The 23,094-nt window shown below is 46.6% G+C and overlaps 2 protein-coding genes across 3 annotated transcripts in view; both read left to right on the plus strand.

Moving 5' to 3' along the window:
* The first annotated feature begins 185 nt into the window (after window positions 1-185).
* SLC22A13 (solute carrier family 22 member 13) lies at window positions 186-14,079 on the plus strand. Its single transcript, XM_061395945.1, is given in 14 exon segments — window positions 186-2,400; window positions 2,403-2,466; window positions 6,898-6,903; window positions 7,091-7,231; window positions 7,473-7,627; window positions 7,857-8,022; window positions 8,176-8,234; window positions 8,237-8,295; window positions 8,380-8,474; window positions 8,683-8,759; window positions 8,762-8,886; window positions 9,063-9,181; window positions 9,755-9,970; window positions 10,161-14,079. Coding segments are annotated over 14 exon segments (1,689 nt in total). The 5' UTR covers window positions 186-2,132; the 3' UTR covers window positions 10,300-14,079.
* Window positions 11,910-23,094, plus strand: part of SLC22A14 (solute carrier family 22 member 14) — a 25,694-nt gene continuing 14,509 nt past the window's right edge. Inside the window, exon 1 of one of the 2 annotated variants that reach the window (XM_061395938.1) lies at window positions 11,910-11,964. In XM_061395938.1, coding sequence (XP_061251922.1) covers window positions 11,910-11,964 — 55 coding nt within the window. Of the gene's footprint in view, window positions 11,965-12,062; window positions 12,152-23,094 lie in introns of those variants that run through there. The other variant, XM_061395939.1, reaches the window with a different exon arrangement.

Here is a 23,094-nt window from a genome sequence, read left to right on the forward strand (position 1 = left end):
TGACTGAAGACAGGTGCAAGGAGAGGAAGAGGAGAGAGACAGGCTGCAGATTTTCCCTTAAGGGCTGGAAGCAGTCCTGTCCTACTCCGCAGCCTCCCAGAAGACACTGAGGGTGGCCAGACTGCTGGAGACGCCAGAGAGCAGCACATGTGCTACCTGGGGGCTCATCCTCCCAGGTCAGCGAGACCACGGATCCCTGGGGCTACAGTGTTCCTGGGAGGACTCCCCAGCTGTGGGCTTTGAAGCATCGTGGGGAGCCTTTGGCAGATTGGTTGGTGTGGGAGAGGGGCAGGGTTAAGAGAACAAATAATCAAAAACTTAGAACTGGGGGAACTGGGAGTGCAGTGAAACCAATGGAGTTTGGAGACTTGTAGTTATATAACTGTGGAAGGTCTTTGGTTGAATCTCACTCTTATGTCAGAGCCTCCTCGTCATTTATCTGTCTCTAGTTTAGAATCCTACACTAGGAAATGGAACAATCCTTAGAGACCATCTAGTTCGAGCTTTTCTTTTACACAAATGCAGAAAATGAGGCCAGAGGGCTAGAAGGGGCAGACGGCGGATCACAGTGAATCACTGGTGGAGCCCAAACGCCTACCTCCTAACCCCAGTCCCTTTGGAGCCTTAGAGCTGAAAGGACCACAAAATCCTTTCCCTGATCAGAGAGAAGAGATGACTGAGCACAGGCTCCTCCTATCTCCACCTCAGTTTCCCCCATAAAGGCTGAGCCCTGAAGTGAATAGTGGCAGCTGGTAGCATCTGCTTTCTTGGCAATTCATTCAAGGCTGTGCTGAGGACAAGAACTTGCAAGAGAGCTAGGTGAGGAAGCAGAGGTGGGGCTGGCGACAGTGGGGAGCCTGGTAGGGAGTTTAGGGTGGAGGAGGGGCCAGAGAGACGTGTCCTCTTGTGCAGGGTTGTGGACTCGCCTCTGCCCTCCAGCATCTGCCCTGCCTGGACCCTTCCTTCATTCGGACTGAATCACAGGCCGCAGGTATGGGCACGTGATAGCCAGGGCTACTCTGCACAACCTTACTGCCCCACATTCTCTTCACCCCTGCACCTCTGCTCATCTCTTTTCTTAAAATAATTTAAAGACTTTCCGAGGGCTACACAAACAGATGAATGTGAGTATGACACCCAAGCATGTATTTTCCCCTAATGGTCTATTTCGCCCCATCATTCTGATCCTCCCATAATTAGATGCCTTCCAAGCCCAGGGTCTACCTGCAGTAAGACCCCCAGGGTACAAAAAAGATGGGGGTGTTCATCTGTGGGAGGTTCCTGTAAGAATCCTGACCTGCCACCTCCCACACTGTGCCCCATCCTAACCTCGACTCCAGCAAGGTTATAGGAATGACCCCCAGATGGGGGCTCCCCAACCGGGGTGGGGCTTTGTCCTTCGGTGCTCACTGAGATTGCCTGGTGTGGTTGGGGCTACTCTGGGGCCACTTGCATTTGTTCTTATTGTGGGAGGGTTTTAGTGGTTTCTTCCTTGATTAGATAGAGATGAGGATGCATGTGTTAGCTGTCCTGCTGAAGGGAAAGGCATGTATGCCCTTGGTGGGTCTCCTGGCTTTAACACTACCCTTGGGTTGACTGGTGGTGCATACCACCACGTGCTAGGGACCCTGCAGGAGACAGTAAGGTCAGGGTCATGAGACCAGGTTGGTTGAACTCTTGGCCGAGTTAACATGCAGTCTGGGTCCTTGCTGCTGTACTGACAAGTACAGTAGCAACTGCCCTGTAGCATTGAAATTACTCTCAGAATTTGGATTCTTTCACAATGGGAGGGGTTTGCACTGGTGTGAATTGTAGAGGATGTTGCAGCTAGGAGTGTGGTCCTTGTACACCATGTAATATCTGACTAGAGCTCGCTGCTGCATGCTAGGCCTGAGAAGTTCCTCTGGTATTGCCTTCTCACAGAGTCCGTCAAACATCCTCAGATCCTCCAAGCCAGAGTGGACTGTTTTTTCATCATATTCTGTCATTCCTAGACCTGAGCTCAGGAGCAGAGGTGTGACAGGTGGAGCCACACAGGGCTGGATTAAACATTAACGCAGCTGCCACCATTACCCCAAGCGAGCTGCAAAGCTAGCTGGTAGCCCCAGCTAAGGAGCTGGTGACCAGTGACCATGGCTCCCTTTGCCCAGGTCTTGGCTGAACTGGGCAGCTTTGGTCACTTCCACGTGCAGCTGCTGATACTGCTGAGTGTGCCCAGCTTCCTGACCGCCTTCTACATGTTCACCCAGGTCTTCATGGTCCTGGACGAGGCCCACTATTGTTCAGTGGCCTGTGTCAGGAACCAGACTCTGAACCTGAGCATGGCTGAGCAGCTGGCCCTGAGCTTGCCCCTGGAGGCTGCAGGCAGTCCCAAGCCCTGCCTCATGTTCCAGTTGCCCCCGATGGTGCCAGCCTGGAGTACGTCCTCAGCCACAGCTTCAGTGAGACACAGCTTTGCGAGGCTGGGTCTATCCCGAAGGCAGGCCCTTGTCTGTAGAGAATGAGGTAAGGCCGTGCGTCAGTCTGACTTTCTAAGTGTTTTGAGTCAGTCAGCTGCTCTGCCTGCCACTCTGCCCTCAGTCTCAGGTGTGACTGCCTCTGAAGCTGCCCCTTCGCCCCAGGCCTGAATGACCATTGTCATGCCTGTTTTGCTTTCTGTCCTCTGCCTGTCAGCCCATCTAACTCTCCATCCATTCCCTTTGTCTGGAATATTTGTCCATCTGTCCATTCATCTCTCTGTTTTTATCTGTCCCTTCGCATGTCTGCCCCATGGCCTTCTTTCCTGCCACTCCTGTACAGCTGTTCTCATGCCTTTCTCTGTCCAAGGTTTGCATCTGCCTTCCCATTTGCCTTTGTCTTTCAGCCACCCGCTGTGTGTCTGCCCACCTACCTGTCTTCTTATTTAACTAATCTTGCAGTCCTACCCCTTCCCTGCCCACTCGTCTACCTTCCTGCTTGCTTGCCTTGGACTCCCTGCCTTCAGCCTTTCTCTCTAAATCTCTTCCTGCCTGCCTGCCTGCCTGCCTCTGAGATGCTGGAGGCCATGCAGAACTCTAGGACTTGTCCTGCACATACCTGAGCAATTGCTTGTGCTAACTCTGTTCTCAGGAGGGGCCCCAGCAGAACAGTAGAAAGACTTTCCCACTCCAGCCACCTCAGAGCAAGAAGGGTTGCTTCCCAGACAGTAGGGCGGAGCACAGAATAGGGAGATGACTTGACAGGGGCAGCACACATGCTTCACAGTGGACCTGGGACTCTCGTTCAGGGCACCCAGCAGCCTGAGGGTATATCCTCCTGCCTTCTTCCTGATCCTCCCGCTCAGTCCACCCACAGCGGGAGTAGGTCACCTTGAACTCTGCTAGCCCTGGATCTAGCCCAGCCTGGGTTTGTCTGATCCTCAGTGCCCCTTCCTTCATCTCCCCGGTGTCTCACTGATGGTAGATCTGATCTTCATCATCCTTAGACGCTGTGTCTACCTCTCCAGGTGCTCATAAACTCGCTGCCCATCTAGCCAAGTGTCACCATCCTTATAGCTCAGACAGACTTCCAGAGTGCTCAGAGCCAACCCTAGCTCTTGTTCACAGCCTTTGCTGGACTGTTCATGGAATTATTATCCAACCAACAGCTCCTGAGTTCTCAATATGTGAGGCACAGTCAGAACAGAGGCACCCTGTTCACCTCTGAGAAGACCTGGACTCCTAGTACAGGGACAAGGGCTCAATAAACTCTGAGGCTAGAATTTGCTTCTTCCTGGGGAGAGAATGGGCAGGCAGCTCCCTGAAGCAGTTGGTGTGTGAGCTGGGTGCCCAGGGACCAGAAGAAGGTTAATAGGGAAAAGGAGAAAGCCTTCGTAGGCAGAGAATAGAAAAAGAAAGGCCTGGTAACAGGAAGAAAGTGATGGGTCAGGAGCTTGGTTTGCCTGGGCCAGGGGTGGGCAGGTTTTATGGGACGAAAGGGATGTTCTCAAGGACTAAGGGCCTCTCTCTCCTCTCTCCTCTTTGCTGATCCTGGTGTTGGACCTTGGCCCTCTGGCCCTTCCCTGACATGCTTCCACGGACCCACCCTCCCAAGGACTGCAACTCCCACGTGAATGTATGCTTTTGGTACTTTGTGCCCCGAACTACTTGACAACCCCAAACTGGGTTCCAGAGTGGAGCTACCTTGTGTGAGGTGTCCATCCTGGCTTCCAGTCTACAAGCAGGGGTAGAAGCTACACTACAAGCTACGCTGACTCTGGGGGCTTATCTGACCTGATATCCCAAGTTTCATTTATAACCAGCAGCTTCACATGCAAAGTGAAATACAGATAATCCAGATTTGAGAAGAAAAAAAAAAATACATTTCCTTATAAGCTGTGTGCTCGTGAATGACAGAGTACATTTCTCCTTCTCAGCCTACCTGTCCAACGTTTCCTGGGTGCCCATCCTTGGTAAAAGAGAAAATGACTCCCAGCCCTGTCCACACAAACCTCTGAACACAGAGGTCACTGGACCATCAGTGAATAGCAAAAACAGTGTGGTCTGTCCTGGAACCACAGAAGGAAGGTGTGCAGAGCAGAGAGAATAGCCATTTCTAGGGTCTGGAGCATGAAAGCGCCTGGCCTGTGTGAGCAATGCTCACATACAAAGAGGACTGGGAAAAGACAAGAGCCAACTCTTAAAGAGTCTCTGATACCAGTGCTAAGGAATTGGGACTTTCTTCCAGTGGGAGCCATTGATGGTTTGGAAGAGTGGAAGTGAGACTTCCACTGTTGTGATGGGTTGTGCTCCAAGAAATGGAGTGGGATTCTACAGTCCACCGTGGCAGGCCCCAGACAGAACTGTCCACCGTAGACATTAGGGCTGGGGAGGTTAACACCTGGTGTCCCAAGTTGGAGCCCTGTTCATCTCTTTTCCATCTGCAACATGACACCAGCACATGAACTGGGGTTGGTCTTGGCACCTCTCCAAGCCTCTCTCTTCTGCGAAACAGAGGGAATAATAAGCCTACATGGGAGTTAGATAATTTGATAAGATAGGATTAATGAATGGTGTCCACTGAGCAGAGGAGGCAGCCTTGGTGGAGTCCCATGGCTTGGCACTCACGTCTTCAGAGCATGAAGGCCCCTTGTATCCGAGATGCCTATGTCACCAGCTGTATGCTTCATGGGCCTCACAAAGCTGTGTTAGTACAGCCTCAGCTGAACTGACTTAGCTCAGCCACTTTGCTACCTATATTGTACGTGTTAATTCCTTTTATCCTATCCGGTGGTACTAAGGAATCTGTTTCATCTTCATTTGTACATGGGAAACCCAAGACAGCAGCAGATCAGCTAACAAAGTCACACAGAATGACTCAGCAGACCTTTATTCATAAATTTTTATTTTAAACAATATCTAACTACGAGGCAATCTGTGGTGGCTGGACAAAAAAGCAAACAGGATAGAACTGGGCGGAACAACAAGTTCCAAGTACCCGGTCCTGCCACACTTCATTCTCGGGAGCAATCCATTCATCATTTGATGATCACTTAAAGCTCTTACAGAATTAACAGTTGTCCTTCAGGACAGATGTAGGAGCAAAATACTATCTCCTGAACTGGTTAATTTTGGGCTAAAGATTAGGTAACTCATGGAGATTGGCTTCTCAGCTAACTGAAGGTATTGATTGGTTCCTTCTTCCATTCATTCACGCATCCTTTCACTCAGGAAACATTACCTTAGCTTTCCCTTAGTTTCACTCCCTGTCCAGGGCAGCAAAGATGTCTGAACTCACTGCCATCCAGCTGTCCAACTCGAGGACCTAGGACTAGCTGCTGAACCTATATATAGTAAGTCAAGGATTGTTGCTAGAATTACATGAGATGATGCGTGTGAAACATTTGGCATAGTACCCAATCCAGAGTAAGCACTCAGCAAGCATTAATATTGTGAAGTTGTGTCTGTGAGCTCTGGAGGAGACCTCACCTGTCATGATCCCCCTGCGCACACTTGAGGATGGAGCTGAGAGGTGTGCAGGGGGCACAGAACTTCCTTGAGGGGCACACAGACGGGTCAGTCACATGCACTGTTGTGTGTGCGCATGCAGTGGACGTGTGTGCAAATGTGTATGGACACCCATGCGTTCTTCACATGGATTTCCAATCTGTCTGTCAGGTTCTGTGAGTCTCCATGTGGGCTGTCTCTCCTCCCATCGCCATGTGTGTATGTGTGTACAGGCTTCATGTTCCTGCATCCTAATCTCTTTCCTCAGGGGATGTGTGAGGGCTTCTTAGGATTCTGATTGCCTGAGAATGATGGGAGTTTCAGGGGGGTTTTTCAGTTCGTTGGGAAAAGTCTAAAAGGCCCAAGCAGGTCACAGGGGTGCTGTGGTTACAGGGAGGAAGCGCCATTTGTCAGGAAGAAGCAGTTAGTGACCGTCAGGGGTTCCCAAACCGTGCATCCATGGTGGGTCAATAATTTTATATGGTATCTCCAGGCCAAAAAACATACCTGGAAGTTTCATCTAATAAGTAATTTGATCCAAACAACTTAAGAAGAGGGACTTCCCTGGCGGTCCAGTGGTTAAGACTCTGCACTTCCAATTTGATCCTTGGTTGAAGAACTAAGATGCCTCATGCCATGCAGTGGGGTTAAAAAAAAAAAAAAAACCACCAACAGCAAAAATAGAAACAAAAATTAAGAATTTATATACTAACAACTCAGTGGCTGTTTAAAAAAAAAATACACAAATCAAAAGAAAACATTTAAATTTCATCCTCAAGTCAGTACAGTTACTTCCTAATAGGATATATTGGGAACCACATTTCGCAGTCCTTGAACCCTGTGAGTTTCACATGGTTTTTGCTTTTCCCACAGCACTTGCCAAAAACACAACGTCACACAGATCACTGAAAAGAATTGCGTGAACCATCTGGAGCTGGTAGTTTGATATGAAACAGATGTTGACTGTCACTGTATTTCCTCTTACACTTCTAAGTATTGTGTCATGCACTCTGAGTTCACAAAGCTGGTGCCCTGGGGTACCTTGGTACACAGTTTGGGAACCTGCCCCACTTCTGTCCTGAGAGGTTTGTCATGCATGGGCTAGCTGATAAAAAGACTTGCCTTAGCTACCCCTGAGCTCACATCTGCCTGTGTCTACCTCATTTTAACATGGTCTATGGTCGGAAGCATCTGATGGAAACCTCCCAGTCGGTGTATGTGGCTGGGCTCCTCATTGGGGCGCTCATCTTCGGGCCCCTCTGCAACTGGTAAGGACCTTGACCAGTTCCCCCGACCCAGCATGCTCTTGGATTCCTGGCCCAGGGTCTAGTTCTCCCCAGGGCCCCTCTCACCAGTCTCCACGTAAGGCCCTGTCCACCTGCAATGGGACTCCCAGCTGGGGCCATGCACCCTCCCACAGACAGAGCGCCCAGGAAAGGGCTTGGATCTGGGTCTCCCTCTTTCCCCTTAGACAGATTCACTCCTCGACCTGCCCCTTTGCAACCCCAGGATTGGCCACAAGGCCACTCTCCTGGTGCAGCTGCTTCTCTTCTCCATCCTTGGCATGAGCACAGCCTTCGTGCCCAGCTTTGAGCTCTACATGGTCCTGTGCTTTTCTGTGGCCACAGCTGTCACTGGATATACCTTCAGCAATGTCACCCTACGTGAGTATCTGGGCCCTGAAGCCAGCAGCTGCAGAGCAAGGCCATGGGGCCTGTGTGGCCACACTCCCACACTGCCTGGGGGGCCCAGTCAGCTCCGTGCACCTAATGTGATGGCACTGGCACGCCCTGAACTGGACCAGGACCACAGACCCTGACCTGGTGGCATTTCATGATGGCAAGAAGTGATAGGGTGGGGTCCAGCCCAGCCTCAGCCTCTGCCTGCTTCCAGTTACAGAGTGGGTGGGGCCCTCGTGGAGGATCCAGGCTGTGGTCCTGGCACAGCGCACCTTCTCCCTGGGGCAGATGGCTCTTGCAGGACTTGCCTACGGCATCCAGAACTGGAGACTCTTCCAGATTGCTGTCACTGCACCTGTCTTTCTGCTCTTCTGCTTCTGGTGAGGAGATATTTCCCAGGCAAACTACCTCTTGGCTGGTGGTACATGCAGAGAGGTGTCTGGAGAGGGAGGCTGTGAGGCCTGTGGGGTGTGTGCGTGCTAAGACAGCGGGGAAGTTCAGGCCCCAAGGTCACAGCTATTCCTGACCCACAGGGCCCTGCCAGAATCTGTACGGTGGCTCCTTACCTGGAGGAAGGGAGAGGAGGCCAAACAGTGATCCAGAAAGTGGCCTTGGTCAACAGCCGCAAACTCCCCTCCAAGATCCTGAGCCAGGTACTTGCAGCACTGGGCCAGCCCTGCCTGATGAGACCACACAGACCGGCCTGCCTGGCCCCTCACTCTGCACATCCCTCCCAGCTGGCCCCAGAGAAGACCAGCCCCGCAGGGAATGCCCTAGATCTGTTCCAACACCCCCAGCTCCGGAAAGAGACCCTGATTCTCTTCTATATCTGGTGAGTGGACTCAGGGCCCACAGCCCTCCCTGAGGCCTAAACTAAAGGGCTGCCATGTCTCTGGGGGAGGTGGCTGTCTGGGTACCACTGGGTCTCTTGCTGGCTGTGCTTCTGTCTCCTGTTGTGACTCCTGGCCGAGGCAGTCTCTCTTTCTGAGTGTGATGGGGTCTCATCCCCTGGCACTGAGAGAGACTCTTGAACTCTGCAGGTTTGTGGACAGCCTGGTGTTCTATGGTCTGGGCCTCAAGGTGGGGCACTTTGGCCTGAATATCTACCTGACACAGTTAACTTTGGAGCAGTCGAGGTGCCTGCCTGCTACTGAAGCATCTTTATAATGGAATGGGTGGGCCGCAGGTAGAGTCAGTTGGGGACCCTGGTTCTGGGTGGCCTCACGTGTATCACCATCATCTTCGTCCCAGCAGATACCAGGGCCTCTGCCCACACCCCCTCTGCTACCAAGACCCTTTATTTCCTTTTCAGGAGTGAGGGCTTCTCTGGGGCTTGGGTGCACAAGGGGTGAGGAGTTTGGGAGGGCAGGGACAGGGCCCAGGAGGTGGGCTGGCCACTCTTCCTGTGGCTGACGGGCAGCCTCCACCAGATCTGCCTGTGGTGGTCACTGTGCTGGCTCTGGTGGGGAAGTTTGCCTTGGCGGCTGGATTTACCATCTTCTACGTGGACTCTGCTGAGCTCTTCCCCACTGTCATCAGGTAAGGGCAGCGGGTGCAACCCTGGCTCCTCTGCTCCCGAGACCCTCATTTTGACCATCCCTCCTCTGCCCTCCCTGGTGTTCCCCACAGAACTTACAGGACTGGCTCTGGGGCAGCAGGGCTGGATGCGGTCCAGGGCTGGATGCGGTCAGGGGAGTGCAGAGGAGGGCAGTGGAGAGCAGATACACCAGGGGCCATAGCCTGGCCTTGTCAGGACTAAATACGGTGTGAGTCCAGGTTTGATGAATGGCTCAAAAGGAAGTCTGCAGTGGGAGTGGGGGGTGGTCAGGAGGTGAAGCCTTTGATCAGAGACTGGATAGCAGGAATGCAGCCGGCAAACAGAAGGCCTGGAGGTGGGGGAAGCAGGCCACATTGTAGGATGAGGAGAAGTGCAGGTTGATGGGGCGGGAAGGCTGGGTGGGCTTGAGGAAGCCTGGGGACCGTGCATGTCTGGGGACACCAGATGAGACATGGGGGCTTCCCAAGGACGTCAGCTGGGGTGGAACTGTGGGAGGAGCTGGGGTAGACCCAGGGGAGGCCGGGTCCGCTCAGCTTCTGCTGGCCTTCCCACAGGCAGACGGGCATGGGGATGGTAGGCATCTTTTCAAGGATCAGGGGCATCCTCATGCCACTCATGATCCTGCTGGGCAAGTATCGTGCGTCCCTCTTCGTGCTCATCTATGGCAGCCTCCCCAATGGGGCCAGCTTACTCTGTGCCCTGCTGACAGACACACGTGGCCAGACCTTGAAGGACACCATCGATGACCTGGAGCAAGAATCCTGACCACAGTGAGGTACTTGCTGTCTCTGAAGCCCAGGACCTCATATCAGTGGCCCCTCTTCCAGAAGGCCAGGTCTCTACTTTACCACTGTCCATTGTTGCAGAGGGAGCCCTCATGATTCCTATACTTTGGGGAGGAGGTGGCAAGGAATGGAAACAGTTCCTAGTTAGCCAATGATGACCTTCTGCTTCCTCCAGCTCTCTGAAGGCAGTGCTTTCAGAAAAGGATTTGGAGGCCTTGGGAAGTATTTCCAGCCCAGGGGTAGCCTTTAGAGCAGCACTTAGCTCTGTAACTGTGTCTCCAAAGCTAGACCCGCAGCAGCAGAGAGCTGCCTAAACACTCCCCTGTAAATAGCTGGACCTGTGAGCACCACCAGCCTTGCTAGTGGAGGCAGTACCCTGTGAGCTGGCCCCAGAGCCAGCCACCCACTGCCTGGCCCAATCTCAGAAGCATCCTAGGTGGGCCTTCCTCCTTTCAAAACCATGCTCATCCCCAAAACCCCACCCCAAGTACCCTGTTCTGAATTAGAGTCTTGGGTGTGTCTTGGGTTTAACTTGTTCTCTGACACTCTTTGGGGATATGGCTCCTCAGATCCCCTCCATCTGGGATTCCCCCTGTCCTGAAAACACAGTCAAGCCCAGAACAGGACAGCCGAGTATGGCCTCTCCCAACCCTTGAAATCATGGACCCATCCAGGCAGGTGGACAAAGGGAAGTTTGCAGTTCCTCCAGTGGCTGGACCAGGCCTGAATGGATAAGGTGGGACCCACAAGACATTTGATCTGCTGAGAGGAGACTGATTTAGTCAGAATCAAAGCTTCAGGGTTGCCTTCTCTTCAGAGATTCTCCTTCACCTGCCGTTCACTCAGGACCAGTGGCAGGGAGAGGCAGGACATGTCCCTCTCTAGGCCCCTCTTTCCTTTCATCCTCTGCTGCTCTGGCTCTTGCAGGGCCCATGCAGGGTAAGGGAAGGGGGCAGAAGGCTTCTTACTTGGTGGCCACTAGTGTTGGTTCTTTTGGGACTTGCAGTGAGCAATCATCAGTCAGTGGCCCTGGGAGGCTCCTAAAATTAGGCTTTCTTCACGAATATTCAGGGGTTCTCAGTGATCACCCCAGGACCTCTGCGTTGCTCCTTAGTATGAACAAAGTGCTGGCAAATGACTCCTTGGAACCCTACTTCATCTCCTGCCCCTCTCTGTGGACCCCCACACTGTATCTCTTGGGCTTACAAGACAGTCCAACTAGCACAATCATAGCAGCACATTAGCCCAACTGTCCGCCTTCTTTCTGCTTGCACCCCAAGAGCTGGTCACAGCTAGAGAGCATCATACTGGCGGCTCTCTTCTCTGAATCCACGGTCAGCAGTACTTCCTGAGTCTTTAGCAGCACCTTGTATTCCTACCAGCTTTTCAAGTCAGCTTGTTTTCCGATTCTCACTGGTGGCTATTTCTCAGGTCCACTCTGCTTGTCTCCCTTCCTCTTACTCCCTACCAGATAGCTTCTCATCCTCCTCTCAGAGAAAGAAAAGGCCATCCTATGGCCACTCCTCAAGTTTCCCACCAAGAAAACTTTAACCTACACTCCCTCCTCCCCTGGGTGGGGATCTGGGAGCAGCTGAGCGGAGTGTCTGTCCCTCCCTTGACTTTCCTCTCCATTCTTTCTCCTTAGGCCTGGGGATTGGGGGTGAGCAAGTGGTACCTGGAAGGATGGGAGGATTTCCCACAATGGAGGTGGAGCCATCATGGGGAAGGCAGGTGCTCTGGGTGTTGGGCACAGCCTGCATGAAGGCATGGGGCTGGCTCATGTGGAGATTTTCTCAGTCTGCCTTGCCCCTTCTGTTCCTAGGGCCTATGGCCAGGTGTGCCCCAGTGGTAGAATGCTGCTCCCCCTCATCCTACCCAACCCCAGGACCTCCCCACCTCATTGTGACACTGCTCCCTGGACACCATGGAACTCAAGGGTTCTGCTTCCAAGGGTCCGGCTGGGCCTGGATTGTGGTCAGGTGGGCCCTGGCTTTAGCTTGTGGTCCTGTCTCTAGGGAGGAAGGGCTGGGAGGGTGTGAAGGGTTTCGATTATGAGGACACCCAGGAATTGTGGGGCCACATTCTCAGTATAGATATTGACAGGAGCCTGCCGGACCCTGTTCAACTGTGGGAAGTCTGTGGAAGAAGACTGCCCTCCCAAGAAGCGTGAGTTCTAAGATGTGGCATCTGGCCATTTCCTGCCCTCAGAAAGGGGGCTGCTCCTGGCCGTACCTCCCTGTCCCAGGCCTCAGTTTCCTCTTTTTATATTGGGAACCAGTTGCTGGGGCCTGTCCACTTGGTTGGGGACCTTTGGGAACAAATGCTTCAGGTTCTTGCAGACTGTCAGGCCCCTGTTGGGCATTCAGGTGATGCTCGGGGGACACTGAAGGGTACTCTACCAGAGAAGCTGGCTTCAGGCCCCAAACTAAATCTTTGTGAGCAAAACAAAAGTTCTCTCCATCCCTCCCTCCTTCACTCCCCTCTTTCCCTCCCTCCCTAGGAAGTCTCCTCTATTGTGTGACACCCTCTCCAACCTTACACACATATACACTCTGCTAGTTTCCTGTTGCTGTTGTGACAGATTACCACAAACTTACTGGCTTTCAAGAACACAGAAGTATTATAGTCTTGCAGGTCAGAAGGCCAAAATAGGCCTCACTTGGCTAAAAGTAGGTGTCACAAGGCTGTATTCCTTTCTGGAGGCTCTAGTGGGGAATGTAGTTCCTTGCCTTTTCCAGCCTCTTGAGACTGCCCACAATTCCTTGGCTAATGGTCCCTTGTATCTACAAATCCAGCAATGGCTGGTCAAATCTGGAGAGATATAACTGAAGTGTATTCATTTTCACTGCTGTATTGTATGCCATTAGAGAAATATACCACAGTTTATCCCTTCCTCTCTTGATGGGGTTTCTGGGCTCTTTTCCCCACCTCCCATATTTGGAATGTATTATCATGAATATTTTGATACTCTTCTTGGATCATGTGTACAAATGTTTACCCAGAATATACAAGTGGGAATAGAATTGCTGGGTCATAAGGTGTGAGGTTGGGTCTTCCCTGGTGGCTCTGCAGTCAAGAATCTGCCTGCCAATATAGGAGACACAGGAGACACAGGTGTGATCCCTGGGTGGGGAAGATCCCCTGGAGGAGGAAACAGCAACCCATTCCAGTATTCTTGCTGGGAAATCCCATGGACAGAGGAATCTGGAGGGCTACAGTCCATGGGGTCACAAAGAGTTGGACACAACACACACACACACTCAAGGTGTGAGGATATTCAGCTCTACGAGACAATGCCAAATTGTTTTCCAAAATGGAACCATGAATACTCCTGCCTGAAATGTATGAAAAATGGATATTGAGTATTGTCAGACTTCTTAAATTTTCTCAAGCAAAGTGTAAATTGTGGTCTTGATCTGCATTTCCCTTATTATTAAAGAGATTGAGCATCTCTTCATATGTTTGTTTATATTTTCTCTTATTGAAAAGCCCATTCATGTCTTTTGGCCATTTTTATATGGTCTTATTATTGATTTGTGGCCTCTTTACACATTCTTGATCCTTTTTATCCCCCGACTGATGCACGTTTGTTATATATTCTCCCAGTTGTGTGGTTTTTTACTTTACAATGTTCATTTTTGAGTAGTCAAATTTATAATTTAAAGGTTTTTAAAAATTATGTTATTTATTTAGTTTTGGCTCTGCTGGGTCTCTGTTGCTACATACGAGCTTTCTATAGTTGTGCAGAATGGGGGCTACTCTCTAATTGCAGTGTATGGGATTCTCATTTTGGTGGCTTCTCTTATGGAGCACAGGCTCTAGGCACATGGCCTTCAGTAGTTGCAGCCCAGGGGCTCATTAGTTGTGGCCCAAGGGCTGGCAACCCACTCCAGTGTTCTTGCCTGGAGAATCCCAGGGACGGGGGAGCCTGGTGGGCTGCCGTCTATGGGGTCGCACAGAGTCGGACACGACTGAAGCGACTTAGCAGCAGCAGCAGCAGCAAGGGCTATCAGGTATATTTGCTTGTTGTTGCTCTTCAGTCACTAAGTCGTGAGAAATTTAAGAAGCAATTCCAAAAAAAAAAAAAAGAAGAAGCAATTCCATTTACCATTGCATCAAAAAGAATAAAATATCTAGGAATAAACCTACCTACAGAGGATGAGATGGCTGGATGGCATCACTGACTCGATGGACATGAGTCTGAGTGAACTCCGGGAGTTGGTGATGGACAGGGAGGCCTGGCGTACTGTGATTCATGGGGTCGCAAAGAGTCGGACACGACTGACTGAACTGAACTGAACTGAACTGAAGGAGACAAAAGACCTGTATTCTGAAAACTATAAGATGCTGATGAAAAAAATCGAAGAAGACATAAACAGATGGAAAGATATACCATGTTCATGGATTGGAAGAAACAGTATTGTCAAAAATGAGTATACTACCCAAGGCAAACTACAGATTCAATATAATCCCTATCAAATTACCAATGGCATTTTTCACAGAACTAGAACAAAAATACTCAAAATTTGTATGGAGACACAAGAGACCCCACCAAATAGCCAAAGCAATCTTGAAAATGAAAAGTGGAGCTAGAGGAATAAGGCTTCCTGATTTCAGACTGTACTACCAAGCTACAGTCATCAAAACAGTATGATACTGGTACAAAAACAGAAATATAAATCAATGGAACAGGATGGAAAACTCAGGAATAAATGTGTGTGTGTGTGTGTGTGTGTGTATAAAGGACTCCATCTAGTTAGTTCACATATCCATTACCTACCTATTTATTTATTATGATTTTTGGTGAGAAATTTATGTTCTGCTGTCTTAGCAGATTTCAATTATGCAGTGTAGTGTTATCCACTATCGTCACATGTTTTTACATCCTATCCTTAGGCCTATTCATCTTACAGTAGAAAGTAATTATTCTTTTGCTAACCTCTCTCTTTTCTCCCACTCCCAGAAATCACTTTCACTTTGTTTCCACTTGTCTGACTCTTTTTTAAACAAAAATTCTGCATATAGGTGATAACCCTGCGGTATTTGTCCTTCTCTGTCTGTTGACTAGTGTTAATGCCCCCGAGATTCATCCACGTTGTCACGAATGACAGGATCTCCGTTTTTTCTCATGGCTAAGTAGTATTTCATTGTGTGAAATGAAATACCACGTTATCTGTATCCATTCATCCACCGATGGACACGGTGTTGTTTCCGTATCTGGCTGTTTTTGTTCACTGTTTCCATTTCTGTCTTAACTTTATAATCTTTTTCCTTTATTTGGGTTTATTCTTTTGTTCTTTTTTCTCTTATGATGAGCATTTAGTTCTTTAATTTTCAGTCTTTCTGATTTTCTATTATAAAGCAAGTTAAAACTATACATTTTCCAGAGTACCACTTTTTATATCGCCCATAAGTTTGATATGAATCGTATAAAGTTTTATAATTTTCACTTATAAGCATTTGTGTTGTTATCACTCAACTTTTTCATATTGTAAAATTTTTCATTATGATCTCTTCTTTGACTTCTGAGATATTCAAAGTTTTTATTAACTTAAAATATGTATTCATAAAATTTTAGAAAAAATATATGTATATTACATGTTCATGGATTAGAAGACTCAATATTGTTGATGTCAGTTCTTCCCAAACTAATCTATAGATTCAATATAATCTCAATCAAAAGCAGAGCAAGCTGTTTTACAGATATCAGCAAACTGATTCTAAAGTTCAGATGGAAAGACAAAAGACTTATTAAGAGATATTCAACACAGTAATAAGAAAGAACAAAGTTGGAGGCTTTAAAGACCTGACTTTAAGACTTCCTGTAAGGTTTTCCATAATTAAAATACATGGTATTGGCAAATAGAATAGACACACAGAAACATGAAAGAGAGTAGATGACTCCAGAAATAGACCCGCCTAAATATAGTTAACTGGTCAAAGGAAAAAAAGGCAATCCAATGGAGAAAGGATGGTCTTTTCAACAATGGTATTGGAATAACTGGATGACCATATGCAAAAATACAATGTAAAAAATATTAATGTACACACAGATCTTATACTCTTTATAAAAATTAACTCAAAATGGTCATAGACACGAAACTATATAAAACTTCTAGAAGACAAACTAGGAGAAAATCTAAAAGGTTTGGCAGTGAATTACTAGATACAACAGCAAAAGCAAACTCTATGGAAGAAAAAAATGATAAATTGGATTTTATTAAAGCAAACTTCTGCTCTGCAAAAGATGCTGTTAAGAATAAAAAGGGAAGTCACAAGCCACAGAAAATATTTGCAAAAAATATCTAATAAAAGGTTTGTATCCAAAATATACAAATAACCCAAAGCTCAACAATGAGGAAGTAAACATCCCAATTTTTTGAAATGGGCACAGAAGATACATGATAGCAAATAAGCATATGAAAAGATGCTCAACATTATTTGACATTGTGCACACGTGCTAAGTTGTTTCCATCGTGTCCAATTCTTTGTGATGCCAGGCTCCTCTGTCCATGGAATTGTCCAGGCAAGAATACTGGAGTGCGTTGCTGTGCCCTCCTCCAGGGGGTCTTCCTGAACCCACTGGCAGGCAGGTTCTTCACCACTAGCACCACCAGAGAAGCCCTATTTGTCATCAGGGAATTGCGGTTTAAAAGAATGAAAAAATAAAAAGAACACATCTATTAGTATGGCTAAGGTCCAATAAACCATTATCAAGTGCTGGCAAGAATGCAGTATAACAAGAATTTTCATTCATTGCTGGTAGGAGTGCAAAATAGTACAGCCACATTGGAACAGTTTCCAATTTCTTACGAAGCTAAACATAGTTTTACCATATGACCCAACATTTGTGTTCCTAGGTATTTACACAACCCACTTAAAAATTTTGTCCACAGAAAAACCTGCATGCAAATATTTATAGCAGCTTTATTCACAACTGCCAAACACTGGAAACAACTGAGATATCCCTCAATAATAGATGAGTGGAAAAAAAAAAAAACTGTAGTACATGCATACACTGAAAAATAATATTCAGGGATTAAAAAAAAACAAGCTATTAGGCCATGAAAAGGTGTGAATGGCCCTTCAATGCATACTGCTGAGTGAAAGAAACCAGTCTGTAAAGGCTATATACGCTATAATTCCACATCGATGACACTGCAGAAAAAGCAAGATACATGTAAAAAAGATTAGTCATTGTGAGGGGTTTGAGAGGAGAGAGCAGGGTTTAATAAGTGGAGAACAGATTCTTTTAGGGCAGTGAGACATCTGTCTGATACGGTGGATACATGACTCCACACATTTGTTAAAAACCCATAGAACTTTACAGCCCAAAGAATGAACTATACCATATACAAAATTTTTTAAAATTATTTAAAAGCTGGAGGGATCCCAGGATGGAATGCAGACTGTGATGGATTAATGTAACTGTATTACGCCTGTATGAAATATATATTTTAAATTAACCATTTGTTAGTGATTTCTAATTTAATTACATCATAGTCAGAAGATGGGACTTCCCTGGTGGTTCAACAGTAAAGAATCCGCCTGCCAATGCAGGAGAGGCGGGTTTGATCTCTGGCTCAGGAAGAGTCCCTGGAGAAGGAAATGCCAACCCATTTGAGTATTCTTGCCTGGGACATCCATGGACAGAGGAGCCTGGAGGGCTACAGTCCATGGGGTCCCAAAGAGTCAGACATGATTTAGTGACTAAAACAACAACAGTCAGAAGATAGGTCTAGGACTTCCCTGGTGCTTCCCTGGCTAAGACTCCACTCTCCCACTGCAGGGGACCGGGGTTCAGTCCCTGATCCTGGTCGGGACGATCCCGCATGCTGCACAGCTGGCCAAAAAGGAAAAAAAAAAAAAAAAGAGTTATATGATGTCTGTTCTTTGAAAAGATGTAGAAGCTCTATATAGTGAACAAAAACAAGACCAGGAGCTGACTGTGGCTCAGATCATGAACTCCTTCTTGCCAAATTCAGACTTAAATTGAAGAAAGTAGTGAAAACCACTAGATGATTCAGGTATGACCTAAATCAAATCTCTTAACCATGATACAGTGGAAGTGCCAAATAGACTCAAGGGATTAGGTCTGATAGACAGACTACCTGAAGAACAGGCAAAGGTTTGTGACATTGTACAGGAGACAGTGATCAAGACCATCCCCAAGAAAAAGAAATGCAAAAAGGCAAAATGGTTGTCTGAAGACGCCTTACAAATAACTGAGAAAAGAAGAGAAGCAAAAGGCAAAGGAGAAAAGGAAACATACACCCATTTGAATGCAGAGTTCCAAAGAATAGCAAGGAGAGATAAGAAAGCCTTCCTCAGTGATCAATGCAAAGAAATAGAGGAAAACCATAGAATGGGAAAGACTAGAGATCTCTTCAAGAAAATCAGAGATACCAAGGGAACATTTCATGCAAAGATGGGCTCAATAAAGGACAGAAATGGTATGGACCTAACAGAAGCAGAAGATATTAAGAGGAGGTGGCAAGAATACACAGAAGAACTATATAAAACAGATCTTCATGACCCAGATAACCACGATAGTGTGATCACTCACCTACAGCCAGACATCCTGGAATGCGAAGTCATGTGGGCCTTAGGAAGCATCGCTATGAACAAAGCTAGTGGAAGTGAAGGAATTCCAGGTGAGCTATTTCATATCCTAAAAGATTATGCTGTTAAAGTGCTGCACTCAATATGCCAGCAAATTTGGAAAACTCTGCAGTGACCACAGGACTGGAAAAGGTGTTTTAATTCCAATCCCAAAGAAGAGCAATGCCAAAGAATGTTTAAATGACCGCACAATTGCACTCATCTCACATGCTAGCTAAGTAATGCTCAAAATTCCCCAAGCCAGGCTTCAACAGTACGTGAACTGTGAACTTCCAGATGTTCCAGCTGGATTTAGAAAAGGCAGGGAAACCAGAGATCAAATTGCCAATATCTGTTGGATCATAGAAAAAGCAAGAGAATTCCAGAAAAACATCTAGTGCTTTACTGATTACGCCAAAGCCATTGACTGTGTAGATCACAACAAACTGTGGAAAATTCTTAAAGAGATGGGAACACCAGACCACCTTACCTGCCTCCTGAGAAATCTGTGTGCAGGTCAAGAAGCAACAGATGGAATCAGACATGGAACAACAGACTAGTTCCAAATTGGGAAAGGAGTACGTCAAGGCTGTATATTGTCACTCTGCTTATTTAACTTATATGTAGAGTACATCATGTGAAATGCTGGACTGGATGAAGCACAAGCTGGAATCAAGATTGTGGGTGAAATATCAATAACCTCAGATATGCAGAGGATACCACCCTAATGGCAGAAAGTGAAGAGGAACTAAAGAGCCTCTTGATGAAAGTGAAAGAGGAGAGTGAAAAATCTGAGTTAAAACTCAACTCAGAAATTCAGAAAACTAAGATTATGGCATCTAGTTCCATAACTTCATGGCAAATAGATGGGGAAACAATGGAAACAGTGACAGACTTAATTTTCTTGGGCTCCAAAATCACTGCAGATGGTGACTGCAGCCATGAAATTAGAAGACGCTTGCTCCTTGGAAGAAAAGCTACGACCAACCTAGAAAGCTTATTAAAAAGCAGAGACATTACTTTGCCAACAAAGGTCTGTCTAGTCAAAGCTATGGTTTTTCCTGTAGTCACGTATGGATGTGAGAGTTGGACTATAAAGAAAGCTGAGCACCAAAGAATCGATGCTTTTGAACTGTGAGAGAGTCCCTTGGACAGCAAGGATATCAAACCAGTCAATCCTAAAGGAAATCAGTCCTGAATATTCATTGGAAGGACTGATGCTGAAGCTGAAACTCCAATACTTCAGCCACCTGATGTGAAGAGTTGACTCACTGGAAAAGACTGATGCTGGGAGGGATTGGGGGCAGGAGGAGAAGGGGATGACAGAGGATGAGATGGTTGGATGGCATCACCGACTCGATGGACATGAGTTTGAGTGAACTCCAGGAGTTGGTGATGGACAGGGAGGCCTGGCGTGCTGCTATTCATGGGGTTGCAAAGAGTCAGACACGACAGAGTGACTGAACTGAACTGAATATAACTTTTACATCCTTTTACTCTCAGCCTTTCATGACCGTATGCTTTAAGTGTACCTTCTTACAGAGTGGGCTTCCCTTGTAGCTCAGCTGGCAAAGAATCCACCTGCAATGCAGGATACCCAGGTTTGATCCCTGGGTTGGGAAGATCCCCTGGAGTGAAAACAGCTACCCACTCCAGTATTCTTCCCTAGAAAATTCCATGGACAGAGGAGCCTGAAGGACTACAGTCCATGGGGTCACAAAGAGTTGGACACAACTGAGCAGCTCTCACTTTTGCAGTGACCATTTGTCATCAAAATCAGGACACCTGTGGGAGGGAAAGGGGGCACTATGATTTATTACAGAAGCATAAAAGACAGAAAATGGGTATGTTCTGGGAAAATGGGGAAATATTGGCTGCCCAAGATTGCCTGGAGAAATAACAATAACCTCAGATATGCAGATGACACCACCCTTATGGTAGAAAGTGAAGAAGAACTAAAGAGCCTCTTGATGAAAGTGAAATAGGAGAGTGAAAAAGTTGGCTTAAAGCTCAACATTCAGAAAACTAAGATCATGGCATCCGGTCCCATCACCTCATGGCAAATAGATGGGGAAACAGTGGAAACAGTGGCTGACTTTATTTTTCTGGGCTCCAAAATCACTGCAGATGGTGATTGCAGCCATGAAATGAAGACACTTACTCCTTGGAAGGAAAGTTATGACCAACCTAGACAGCATATTGAAAAGCAGAGACATTACTTTGCTAACAAAGGTCCATCTAGTCAAGGCTATGATTTTTCCAGTACTCATGTATGGATGTGAGAGTTGGGCTATAAAGAAAGCTGAGCACCAAAGAATTGATGCTTTTGAACTGTGGTGTTGGAGAAGACTCTTGAGAGTCCCTTGGACTGCAAGGAGATCCAACCAGTCCATCCTAAAGGAGATCAGTCCTGGGTGTTCATTGGAAGGACTGATGTTGAAGCTGAAACTCCAATACTTTGGCCACCTGATGTGGAGAGCTGACTCATTTGAAAAGACCCTGATGCTGGGGAAGATTGAGGGCAGGAGGAGCAGGGACGACAGAGGATGAGATAGTTAGATGGCATCATCAACTCAATGGATATGAGTTTGAGTGAACTCCGGGAGTTGGTGATGGACAGGGAGGCCTGGTGTGCTGTGGTTAATGTGGTTAATGGGGGACATGACTGAGTGACTGAACTGAACTGGACTGTTTAAAAACAGCATATTAATTTGATTTTTAGAAAGCTGAAACCAACTATCTTTTTTTAAAAAATGACCGTTCTTTTCAGCCTTTGTGGTTTTCATTATTTATTTATTTGGCTGTGTCAGTTCTTAGTTGCATCATGTGGGGTCTTTGTTATAGCCCTTGAGGGCTTCTCTTGGTGTGTGGCATGTGGGCTCAGTTGCTCCACAGCATGTGGGATCCTAGTTCCCCAACCAGGGATCGAACCCATGGAACCCATGTCTCTGCATTACTAACCGGCGATAATCAATGTACTTTGATTCATTCTTCCAATCACGTTTATTGAATTCCACTTTTTCTACATTTCTTTTTTCTTTTCTTCACTTTTTCTGGACTGAGGTTTGGGTTTTGTTTTTCTCTTTAGTCTTTTTCCACTACTCTTTCTAGCTATACTATTATAGTGGTCATCCTTAAAATTTTTATCAAATGCAAATGTAACTTTGAGGCACTTCCCTGGAAGTCCAGTGGTTAAGACTCTGCAATTCCACTACAGGGAACATGGGTTTGATTCCTGGTTGAGGAACTAAGATCTTGCAAGCCAGGAAGCACAGCCGAAAAAAAAAAAAGTAACTTTGAAATTTTGGCATCTTTCTCCTCTACCTTGAACAATAGAAAGATTTTAAGATAACCCAGGTTCTGATCATACCTATCCTAACATATATGATTGCTACCCACCATCTTATCTTGTTTTTTTAATTCTACAGTTGAACAGAGCTTTTATTATTTACTGCAATATTTGATTGCTCACCACTGCATCTCAGGTTGTCCTGACATAATTTTCTTCCTCCTAATCCTTTATTTTTTTCCCAACAGTTTAAGACCCATTTATTAATGAGTTCCTCTTTTACACAGTTTCTGAACTCCTTTTTCACTACACCATATATCCCTGATCCAAACTATTCTCTTTTTTTGGCCATGCTACACAGCTTTCGGGATGTTAGTTCCCAGATCAGGGATTGAACCCAGGTTCTTGGCAGTGAACACTCAAGAGTCTTAACCACTAGGCTGCCTGGGAATTCCCACCAAAACCATTTGCTTGACTTTTGTGTTATAGGATTTTGCATTTTCGCATACATTTCGTTTTATTTGGCGCATCCTCCTCCTTATCCTTTAGAAGTGCCATCAGTGTGTTGCTGCCTCAACATGTGACTATAACTGTATTTTACTCTAATTCTTGACAGATAATTTTGTTGAGTAAGCAGTTTTAGGTTGGCTGTTATTTCCTGTCAAAATGTTGAAGATACTCTTCACTCTTCCTGGTTTCCTTGTTGCTTAACAACTTCTGTTTCTTTTTTAAAAAAAGAAGAGTCAAAAATCTTAAACAGTGATTCTTCAACATTATAAAGCTATTTATAACAGTAATTAAAGTAGTGGTAACATTTCACCCTTATAAAAATGTAACAGGCAGATATGCCTAAGTTTAGCAGCTAAGAAGAAGAGCAGGAATGTAAACATGAAACTTCATAGTGTTTTGTTAGGTAACCCAGAGTGACCACAACCCTCTGTACATGGAACAGAGTAACTACAAATGAAGCTGGGAGAGTAGGCTGGGAAAAAAAGAAAAAAATGTAACAAGCTTAAAATCACAACTTAGATCTCAATGGTTCAAATGTCTTATCTTACACAGAAAGGATTTGGTCAGTTTTAGTATAAAATTCCCCCAAAAAGAAAGTAAAAAAAATTATCCAAATATATTGTCCACAAGTTTTGTTTCTTAACAAAAGACTGCATTTGTCCATGATCTCTCTTCTCTCTGTTGTTCACTATGAGGGCTACTCCATTTC

This window comes from Bos javanicus, chromosome 22 (genome assembly GCF_032452875.1).
Source record: "Bos javanicus breed banteng chromosome 22, ARS-OSU_banteng_1.0, whole genome shotgun sequence".
Taxonomy (NCBI): domain Eukaryota; kingdom Metazoa; phylum Chordata; class Mammalia; order Artiodactyla; family Bovidae; genus Bos; species Bos javanicus.